The following is an 11,225-nucleotide window of genomic DNA, read 5'->3' on the forward strand; positions in this document are numbered from 1 at the left end:
CGCGGCACAGCCCGGGTACAGCCCCGGCACAGCGCAGGTACAGCCCCGGCACAGCGCGGGTACAGCCCGCGTACAGCCCCGGCCCGGCCTGTGCTGCCGCAGTCGGGGGCAGGAGCCTCAGACAGGCCGCGGGTCGCACACCTGCGGGTCACAGCCCCTCCCCTTTCCGAACACCCGTGGGGCATCCCCCATCGGTCGCCACGGCAACACATCAGGCGGGGCCGCCGGCAGCCAATAGGGAGGTAGCGGGCAGCCAATGAGCGGCCGGCGTTGGGCGCTCTAAAGCCGAGTCGGGTAGCAGAGCCTGCGTTGCTGTGTGATGGTGCTCAGGGTCAGCATGGTGGGTGCGGGACAGCCGCGGGTGCCGTGCCGCGCGGGGGGGGGGGGGGGGGGGGGGTTTCGCTGTGCGCCCGAACCTGGGGAGCCGGGGTAGAGAGGTAAGGTGACCTGGTCCTGCTCCCTCTTTCCTGAAACGCTCCCGCTCCGCGGACAGCGGCGTGCAGCAGGGCGGCTCTCCGTGGTTCTTTCACTCTATTTCTTCTTCGGGGGGAGGGCGGTGGCGTGTGTGCATGTTCTCCGGTGGTAGTCCCTCAGCTCCCCGACTTCCCTCAGCTCCCCGACTTCCCTCAGTCCTCAAGTTTGCAACCCACCAGGTCCGCACCCGTGACCCTCCAGCGTCGGGTGGGCATAGCTGTGCAACCCTCCCTCCGGTTTCGGGCGGCGGGGTGTCAGTGCGCCCAGCCTTTCCCCGGTTCCCCTCCGCCAGCTCCGAGGTCCCGGGGGTGCAGCCGTGCGATCTCTCCCTCAACGTTCGGGCTGCTGGCGTGCAGCCTGCAGCCCCCGCCGTACCCGCGTCGCGGTGCCGCTGACCGCCCCGCCTCTCTCCCCGCGGCAGAGTCGCGCGGCAGCCAAGAGCCGCGGGGTGTCCGCCGACAGCTGCGGGCCGGCAGCGCGCCAGATGGAGCTGCGGCCCCGCCCCGCCCTGGTGGACATCGGCAGCCGCGTCGCTGAGCCGAGGGCGCGGTCTGGTGGCAAGAAAGCGGCGGTGAAGGCGGCGGGTGCCCACGGGCAGGAGCCGGGCACCAGACCCGTGCTCGCCAAGGCCCTGGAGGAGAGGACGCGGGAGGAAGCTGTTAAGAAGGTGTTGTCACCAGTCCCGAAGACACGGTCCCAGCCCGAGCCCATGCAAGTATCGACCGCTGCCTCCCTGCGGCTGTACGCACCCCCTGCCCTGGTCTGCACTGCCCCTGCTGGGGACACGGCTTCACTTCGTGCCCTGAAATAGAGCAGTGAGCCCCAGCAGCACTGCTGTGCTGCAGGGTTGCTGAGTGCAGCTTTCCCCATGGGAGCCTTCACTTGGCCCACACTGGGCTGTGAGGGGGAGTGCTGCCCACTGATCCCAAATTTTCTTGTAGTTGGAGCCTCAGTCTTCAGCTCCCATGGAGACATCTGGATGTGCCCCACCAGGTGGCGTGCTGTGTCAGGCTTTTTCTGATGTCTTGCTTGATACTGAAGATGTGGATGTGAAAGCCAACGCTGACACGAACTCCTGCAGCAACTATGCGAAGGACGTCTACAAGTATCTGAGAGACCTTGAGTATGTCATAACTGTAAGTGGCACCTGATGACACAGTGAACCTCAAACTCCAGCAGGAGACTTTGTACATGACAGTTGCTATCACTGATCGCTTCATCCAGGTGAGTGTCTCTTGCCCAGCATCAGGTAACGCTTTTCTGCTAAGCTAAAGCACAATGAGCACTGATCAGTAACACCACACATGGTCAGACACATCACCCTTAACAAAATATAGCTGACCAACAAAGGGCATTTGATGTTGAATGGTATGTACCACATAGCCCTCTCAGCCATGAACAGTGACTCGATATATCAAAACTGCTGACTTCTCTCCTTCGTTTGGTCTCCAAGCCTTCCAATAACCTTGCAGATCCCAACAGAGGTAATAGATGGTGTACAGTTATTCTGTACATGCCAGTACGTCCTGCCATATAACAAACCTTACATTGGCTACCTTGAAAAGCTATGTCCTGAGCCAAGTCATTCAGATAAGTCTCTAAATAAATAAATCTCTTCCTTACTACAGGACAACGCTGTTACTAAGAGGAAGTTACAACTGGTTGGTGTTGCAGCTATGTTTATTGCCAGCAAATATGAAGAGATATTGAGCCCAACTGTTGAAGGCTTTGCCTGTGTAACTAATCACAGTTACACAATGTTCCAAATCTGCCAGATGGAGATGAAGATCCTGCAAGCCCTGGGCTTCTGTCTGGGTCACCCTCTCCCTCCATACTTCCTAAGGAGGGGTTTAATGATTGCAGAGGTAATGCTGAGAGCAGATGCCACTGTTAGCAGTATCTGGAAAATACAATGCCTGACTGTGGCAGCTTGTTAAAATGGTTCTAAATTTGTGAGTACTGCAACTGTTTAGCAACTGTGCCTGGTTGAGACCTCTCTCCTGTAGAAACAGGTCTTGTTTGCCTGCCTTCAGTCACATAAGCCTAACCCACTCAAAACCAGAGTTAACCTGCCTGGTACTGCAGGTCACTGCTAGACTGCCATTGAAAGGAAGTGGTCCTAAACTGTGCACAGCCTAATACAGCTCAGAACTGCTCTGTGATTAAACCACTTGAATTTTAAGCCTATAGGCCTGAAAATGTTTGCTAAGGAAGTATTTCTTCCCACTTGACTAAACGAAGGCTTTGACAGGATGCTCATGCCTCAGGCATAGCTAATGCTCTACTGTGACTTACTGCAGATTGACTTTGAACAGCACATTCTAGCCAAATACTTGATAGACTTGTCCATTGTGGACTATGACATGGTTCACTTCCCTCCATCTAAGATTGCAGCAGCTGCTTCTTGTTTGTCTCTGAAACTCGAAGGACACAAGTGGGTAAGTTCCACTTGCCAGACCACCTCTTAGTTTTGGACTCGCTGTGCCTGTGCACCCGCTTAAAAGGCTCCTCTGGGCCAAGTGCATGCCTTCTGCTTCCCCTGTAGTATCTCAGCATGTTCTTGTCTCCCCATGGTCCATTACAAGGAATAGAAGTTGGGCAGCAGTTTCCCTGTGAAACAGCAGACTACAACTGTCCAAGGCCAACAGAAGACAAAGAACACAGTGTACTCAGATCATTCTAGCAGGCTTGCCTAATTACTACTTTTCCTTTCAGACACCAACTTTGCAATACCACATGTCTTACACAGAGAGAGACCTTCTCCCAGTTACGCAGCACATAGCAAAGAGTGCAGTTCTTGTGAATGAGGGCATTACCCGGCATGTGGTAAGAATCTCATGGTGCAGGCAGGGAGTATGCGTGATCAAGTGTCAATAACTGGTGCTCTGAAGCTGCCTTAGCTGAGACACTGCTGTCAAACTTGGATCAGACCTGCTTATGGCAGCTGAAGAGCTCTAGCTTGCCAAAGTGGCATATGCCAGCTGTGAACTGGTCTTGTGTGTTAGGATGGGCTTGGCTTGACCACCAAACTTCAGGTGAGCTGGGATAGTGTAAGTTTATGAACAGTTTGAACTTATTTTTCTGCAGGCAATCAAGAAAAAATACTCCACGAGCAAAAACATTGAGATAAGTAGCTCTGAAGAGCTGAAGTCTTCATACAGCACATCATACAGCATCTAGCCCAACCTCTGGTGCCAGAGTTCACTCCTCTGTGAACTCAAGCAACATCTTGGGACTATGTGCCCCTGTGTATATATAATGTAATTTATTTGTGTGCTTTTAAAACAAAGTTGTTCTACCTTCAAGTTGTGTTTTCTGGGGTAGGACAGTTGTCTTCCACCTATAGCTGAGACATCCCTGTGGAAGCTGTGAGCAGTGGAGGTGTATGGGAGCTCTGGGGCAAGGCAAGAGCGGTGGCACAGGCTCTGCTGATGCTGTGGCACAGACGGCATCTGGCAGATTAGCCACACTAGAGCGGGGCTGTAGAGAATAAGTCCAGCAACACGCAAACGCCCCCTCGCTGCCCTCGGGCCGCCCGTATGTCACACAGGCGCCCGCTCCGCGCCCCGCTGGCACTGCCCCCGCCTGGCGGCCGAGCGCCGAATCGGCGATATAGGAGAAGAGGCCTGGGATTGGCCAGCAACGCGCGGGCAACAGCCAGAAGCAATCGCCGGCCGCTCTGCCGAGCGGCGCGCGGGAAGTTTGAACGGGCGGTCATGGAGGTGCGGCGCTGGTGGCCGTCAAAGGCGGCGGCCAGGGGCGGCCCGATCGCCAAGGACATCGCGATCACCCAGAACATCGCGATCGCCCGGATACAGAAGGCGGTGGATGTCTGCATGCTGCTGCGGTCAGTGCTGGGGGGACGGGCAGCCGCTGGGGCGGCGGCTGCGGGCAGGCCGGAGCGGCGCGAGGGGCGTTGTCGCCGTGACTGACCGTTGTCGCTTTGCTTGTGCCCAGGCTGAGGGACCGCATGAGGCAGCAGCTCCAGGACTGGAGCGCCACGCTCTTTGTGGGTAGGTTGCTCCCTGCTCTGACGCTCTCCAACAACCCCCTGCGCTTCCTCCTGGTGCCATGTTGCGGTAACAAGGGCTGTGGGGTGTTTTTCTCCGCCGGGCACCTCGCTGCGTTTTCTAGACGTGTCTCGAGACGCCTTTGAACTCTAACGGAGCCGCCAGACGGCCAGTGCCACCGCTCTTCCCCCGCCTGGGGCCCGGGTCAGACCCCCGCCCGGGGTCCGGGCCAGACCCCTCCAACCCGCGATGGCGGTTCTCAGGGGCCTGACCACGGGGGCTAAAGTCTCACCAGATGTCTGCCGAAGCGTTCGGCAGCAATGCTGATTTAAGGGGTTTCTTCTTGTTCCTGTCGTGTCTCCATTACTTGTGTCCTCCTGTGCTGAACCAGCTAGTAGAATGTGTAGAGCAATGCTGTGAGCCAGCTTTGGCGTGTCGAAAAAGTGCTAAATTTAAGTATTTTAATGTTTAATTATTTCTCCAATACAACTGATTGATAGTGTAGTCTCACTAACAGTGGAAGAAATAAGGTGTGGCTGTAGGAATACAAAGACTTGTTAGTATAACCATTGAACTGCTTATCCTTTGTACTCTGTAGATTGTATTTAAAAGTCTCTTGTGCCTTTTTTTTTTTAATGACATTCTTTCTTTGCAGATCAAACACCTTGCCTTGATCATGTCATTGACGAAGAGTATCTGCAGGAGTATGTAATTGTATAACTTCAAACTTTTGATGTCTTTTAAAATACTTAAAATTTAAAATTTAAAATAAAGAGGTGAAGGGTGAAGAAATGAGCTTGGAGGTTCTCTTCTAGTCACTCCTCAGTAAATCTCTGGATCAACTATTAGTACTTTGTAGGAGTCTGGTGAAAATAGAGAAAATCAAGAGAAAATATAGGGAAGAAATATTTTACTCATTCTCATAATGTAGCTCAGTATCTGATGTGGCTTCAAAATTTGCAGTCCTTCTTGTGACAGCTAGAATTCACTAATGTAGTTCCACATGTTAAAATATTCCTGGCCTTAATTTGTGGTTTACAGGAAAAATTCTTACTGTAGACACATAAAGAGCAAGTTAAAAACGCGCCATTGCTTTTACATTTTTTGTTATATTCACACTGTTTGGGGTTGTGTGTGGTTTTGTTTTTGTTTTTTCCTTCAGTGCCGTAGACGATTTGGAAGGACTTGTGGAGGAATTAAAACTTGCTTTCCAGAACAAGACATTAGCCTTGCAAAGGTAGAGTTTTCTTCTCGTTTATTTGGAGGTTTAATGTTTGTTTCTGTGTCCACATACCTGCACATATACATAATTCTGATTAAGACAGGATTTCACAGTGATATGGTGTGTGTTACAAACATAAGGCATTTGAACCAGTAACAATGCAGATGGAGATACCATAGAGAACAACAGCAAATTGCAAGTTAAAATGTGTAAACACAAGGGTTACTTCAAAATTGTGAAAATCTGACTATATACATCAGTAAATGGATTTCTTGGCAGTGTTTTACAAATGCATGTGAAAAGATAGAGTTGATAGGTGTTATACGTCTCTTGTGTTACATGGCTCTTCAGTTGAAGCCCCATCTTTGCCCAGTTTGCCTTCTGCACCCTGTGGGATTAATGGTGTCTGAGTGTGTGTGTGGCAAGAGAGAAAGGAGTTGTCACTCTAACAAATAATGGTCGATAATACCTTTCTCGTCCTGAGGGTTAAGCCCCGTTATTTACAAAATGTGATATTTAAAAGGTACTGAGTATTTTATATATATAATTAAACTATGAAAGTAGACATAAATAGAACCTTGGAAATATCTCTTTTCTTACTTTTCTAAATCTACTTATTTCAGTTTCTTATCAGTTCTCATCAATTACATTTCTTCCCCACGCTATGCAGGATGCAGCTTGGGTTTGAGCTGAAAAACATAGTGAAGCAACATGATAACAACTCATGGTAAGGTGTTCTTGGGCAAAAGGATGGCTAGAAAGGAATAGACTTTACACAGTTTAATGTGACACGTTTCTACATTACATTATTGTGCCTTCTTTAAAAGCAACCTTCCTTTTTCTAATTTTGACTGAATGATATACAGTCTACCTTCTGGCTAGAATCAGCATGCTCAGACCTCTCATGCCCAGAGTGCATTTACATTTGGGCTCTGAATTAACCAGCCCTTGATTCCAGTGATCATAATTTTTGATTCACCTGTGAGAACTGTTTGTAGTTAAAGAGTTTTTTGTCTTCAATAATGCGTGAGTAACCCTGAACTTAAAATAGCTGAGCATGTAATCGGACTTGTAACAGAGCCTTGCTTCTGCTGCCTTCATTAATTAATCATGTAGGAGTTTAATGTATTTGAAAAATAACTGAAAATTTCAGACATATTTAAAATCAGATTTCATTTCCTGCCTAATATTAATTGGTGCACACTTACGAAGTATAATATGAGAAATTTAATTTCTTTCAGAAACACAGCTAAAAACATTGCATTTTCATTATGTCCCTGCCACACACTGGAATTCAGGAGCTTCAGTTCTTAGTCATTCTCGGGTAGCTAGGCTTCTCTGATGCCTTCCAAGCTCTGTGATCTTAATTGTTAGATAGACTCAACTGAAACATTGGGAAAACCAAGGGGGGAATAAGGATACTATTTGGCCCCTACAACAGTACTTAGTATAATAACTGTAATAAAGAAAGGGTGCAGTTTGTACAAATAAAAATGTTTTATTTTGGTTTTATGGGAAATGGAGATTTTTTTTGTTTAATCCATATAACTTGATTAAAACATTTATGCTGTTGACTCATAGTAATGCGTGTTTCCTTCTTTAGCCTGGTCATAGGAAGTATGAAACACATAACAATGCTCAGCAGGACAGTAATTGCATATCAGCAGGTAAGTGTCAGTTGTAGTTTCTCTTGCAGTTGCACAGATCTGCCAACCTCAATATGGCCAGGAGCACAATTTGAAAGTAGCAGGGTTGCACGCGTCATTTGAAGCTGAATACATGGCCCAAAGGGTGGGGTTTCTACTGGTGTTAAAACTACTGAAATAATTACTTAAAGCGAGCGTGTAAGAAAGTTAGCTGTCCTTAACTGCTTTATGAATTGAATTAGCATCTTTCCATATTTTTTTGACCCAAGAGTCAAGGAAATACTTTTTTTTCTTTCAGCAAACACGTGAGAAGGAATGTAAGTTGGTTGACATAAAGAGGAGAAGATTCGGTAAGTGTTTTAGCTGTATTGACTTTGTTTTACATTTGAATGTACATTTCGCATTTTAAAGTTCTTGTAGCAATATTAATTTACTTCTGAAGTAACTGAGAAACTCAACATAGTTATGAAACTTCTGAAAAGAGTAGGAAGTAATCTAAAAATAAGATGGTGTGTTGTCTACTAGAGCACGAAACTGATGTGTTAGAATGAGAGATGCAAGGAGATACTCAAAAAGAACATGGTAGCTTTCTATTACTTCGTGTAAACTCCCCAGAAAACTACACACTATTTAGTAATTTAAATCAGTCCTACAACAGCTATAGTTTTGTTTTGTGGTTTTGTGGTGGGGTTTTTTTGTGTGTGGGGGGGGGGGGTTTGTTGTTGTTGTTGTTTTTGTTTTGTTTTGTTTTGTCAGACTGCACGTTTATGAAAGGTTTGCAGAATACGGGATGGGTTTTGCTTACAAAAAACTTACTGGCATGTATGTCAGTATTCAGTAGACTTATTAGAGTGGGTCAAATTTAGATGTGAAGCCATCTCCACAGGAAAAATTAACATCCTTAATTTCTTTGGAAATATGTAAAGGTATGCTGTATGAATTGTCTCTAAATGGTTTTATTCACTCTTGTTTTCAACCTGGTTTCCTATAAAAAACCAGTACTGCTCGCTGGTGTTGTCCGTAAGTTCCTTGTATGACTTTGGAATTTGGTTTTGATCGAATTTGAAAAAAGGGAAAGGGTCTTCAACACCCTTGACCTTAAAAATTGTGACAACCAAAGATGGGGTGTAGGACAGATGTTCAAGTTGCAGTACATATCTGATGGAAATGCAGATGCACACAACGTACTTCCTGTTTTGCTAGCAGCCAGGAACCAATTGATGTACTTTGATACTAGGTTACCACAGCATCTGTTGCCTCTTGTGTAAAAGGAATATCTTGAAACATGTTGGGGGGAAGGGATGGAACGTGAAGTTAGGGTTATTGCAGTGGAAGTGGAAGATGTCTGTGAGGAAAAAAAGTGTATTTAGTTCTACTGTTCATCTAACTACTTTGTAACACTTTTCCTAATAATGGAGCAGCACTGAGAAAAAGCGGAGAACAGACAGTACTGCGAATTCGTACCATGGTAAAAAAAATAAAGGAGAAACAAAGACGTCTGAAAGAGAACAAAGTGCTGGAGAAAGTGTGTCATTACATACAAAAAGAAAGACAGAGGATTATTATACTTCAAAATGTCTTCCAGGTAACGTGTTGTAGCTTTCAGGAGCAAGTTTGTAGTTTTGCATTGTAGTCAAGATAATGTAGCGTATGGTAAATATAACTTCAAACATAATTGTGTTTTCTAAAACCCTTAAGTAAGAATGGTAATGGAAAAACTGCTGTGTGAAAAGAAAACTGTTGCTTTAAGTGCTGAAAGCATGAAGTTGTCACAACTTTCTTTGGAATAATTATTTACAAAGTTTAGAGACAGTCTATCAATCTTCTTAATTCCTTTGTTCTCTTAAAGGTAGAAAAGTAGCAGTGACTATATTTCCTTACACTGAGAGTCACCTCTACACCCCTCCAAAACGGTTCCCCAGTCTCATGATTAGGAAAAATAAGTATGTTTTAATCCTATGATACCGCTGAGCCAGACAGCTGCTCCTCAGTCTGCCCCTTGACCACATGTTCTTTGCTGGTGTTGCCCGCTGCACCCTTGTGCAGGTCTTGGCCTGCGGACACAGCCACTCTCCAAATACTTTCAGTGGTGTAGCCTTCACCCTTTTGGTTACCTGCGTATCGGCTGCTGCTGACTGGTCTGTGTTGGTGCAGCTGGCTGGACTGTGGAGTCACACAGAGTGAGGAAGAAAACCTCACGATTTGGGATAGGCTGGAGGGGCCTCCTGCAGCATCCTGTGCTCAGTGTGCCCAGCCTGGTGCTGGTGCTCTGCCTCTGGCTGTGCAGCTTGTCTTGCCTTCTGCTGCCTGACCCCACACAGCCCTGACTTCAGTACTGAGATGGGAGGCATGGTGAACAGTGAATAGACCCAGCTGCAGTGCGCTTGAGTCTATCTGCAAATGGGTTATGAAATCCCAGTTGAGATGCACAGGGTTTGTTTCAAAAATGTAGACTGAGGAAAGGATAAAATATATTGAAGAGCTTTGGGTAGAAGACAAGATACATAACTATGCTGTGAATTTGGATGATCAGAAGAATTTCGAGGACAGGAAGAGAGCCACATGTTTTTGTATTGTATGCTATTTTAACTACTAGTGTGCATTTATAAAAAGGCTACATCTCAAATTTAGAACGAGAAATTCAACATTTTAGTGGGTTTTAGATTAGATTCCTAGAATTGTCTCCTGGTTTTGCATTCCTGAAATCTAATCTTCTTCGGTTAAATGTAATAATTTCCGTTTTCAGTCCAGAATGGCAGGGTGAGAATGTTAACTGTGTTATCTTGTGTTTAAGGCAAACTTTATTTCATGTGTTTAAAAAACCAACCAAAAAAAACCAACACCACCACCACAGAGGAGAAAACAACATCCTCTAAATTCATATGTTTAAAATAGAGACGATGTGCAAGCACCTTTAGGAAATTCAAAGCACGGCTTGTTTTTTTTTCTTTGTCTGTGTATTGACAGTAGGATCTAAAACAATACTTGCCTTTCTATCTCCCCTCCCCCATCCTGCCTACTTCAAACCTTGCTGTGAATTTCAAGGGCTTCCGAATTAAAAGTTGAAAACCAGACACCTTTTGAGCTATTTTACCAGGAATAATCTTTAAAGGCTTTTTGTAACCAACAATCTTTTTTTCTTCATTATAGAGTATCCTAATTGGAAGCAGAGTTAACTGGGCGGAAGATCCATCTTTGAAGGCTATTGCTCTACAGCTTGAAAAAAATGCCTATTCTATGTGAGCAAGGAGAAATTGTGTTTCATTTTATACAGTGTATGTAATCAATGTTGTTGCCTCTAGAGATTGAGAACCTGTCCACACAAGTTGTTGAAGTGAAATTTAATTCCTGGTACACGACAAATGTTTGAACAGGTAGCAGAGCTGCTGAAGTTAGCTGAAGATTCACTTCATAGCTGTCCTAGGCTCTGCTGTTTCTGTTCTCTTCCCCTGGGCACCAGTGGAGCTCAGACAGGATATGTGACACTGCTCTACCCATGGGGAAAGCTCAACCAGTTTGGTTTTTATTCTTTTAAAAGCATTGTGTATCATTTTAGACCAAAAAACTTTAAATTTTAGCAGCCACTTGCGATTGTGCTGTAGAGGGCTTAGTGAAGCAGAGCATCCAACAGTAGATGCAACCCGTGGATCCCATCCCCTGTAGCAAAACCCAAGGCAAAGCTCTCACTTATGCAGATAAGCAGTACTTTTAAATATATTATTAAACTGGCACTTGCATTTCTGCTTTGTGTTTGAAGAAAATTGACCAAGCTCTTAAAATTGGTAAAATATTGTCGGTTGTAACTTTAAAGAGCGTGTTTTCCTACAATAAAAATAAAACGTTTCCTGAGTTTTTACACCCAGCTCTTTCGGC

The 11,225-nt window shown here is 45.9% G+C and overlaps 2 protein-coding genes across 2 annotated transcripts; both read left to right on the top strand.

Moving 5' to 3' along the window:
* Nucleotides 1-252: 252 nt before the first annotated feature.
* Nucleotides 253-3,779, top strand: CCNB1 (cyclin B1). The gene is given in 8 exon segments (XM_071802699.1): nt 253-340; nt 896-1,273; nt 1,416-1,621; nt 1,623-1,698; nt 2,103-2,339; nt 2,775-2,912; nt 3,190-3,300; nt 3,562-3,779. Coding segments are annotated over 8 exon segments (1,260 nt in total). The 5' UTR covers nt 253-319; the 3' UTR covers nt 3,655-3,779.
* An 86-nt stretch (nt 3,780-3,865) lies between these two features.
* Nucleotides 3,866-11,201, top strand: CENPH (centromere protein H). Its single transcript, XM_065861398.2, has 9 exons — nt 3,866-4,321; nt 4,432-4,487; nt 5,140-5,188; nt 5,647-5,721; nt 6,377-6,433; nt 7,310-7,373; nt 7,651-7,702; nt 8,774-8,937; nt 10,503-11,201. Exons 1-9 carry the CDS (start codon nt 4,014-4,016, stop codon nt 10,593-10,595), a joined length of 918 nt encoding a protein of 305 aa, XP_065717470.1. The 5' UTR covers nt 3,866-4,013; the 3' UTR covers nt 10,596-11,201.
* Nucleotides 11,202-11,225: the final 24 nt, after the last annotated feature.

The sequence above is a fragment of the Patagioenas fasciata genome, chromosome Z (genome assembly GCF_037038585.1).
Source record: "Patagioenas fasciata isolate bPatFas1 chromosome Z, bPatFas1.hap1, whole genome shotgun sequence".
NCBI lineage: Eukaryota > Metazoa > Chordata > Aves > Columbiformes > Columbidae > Patagioenas > Patagioenas fasciata.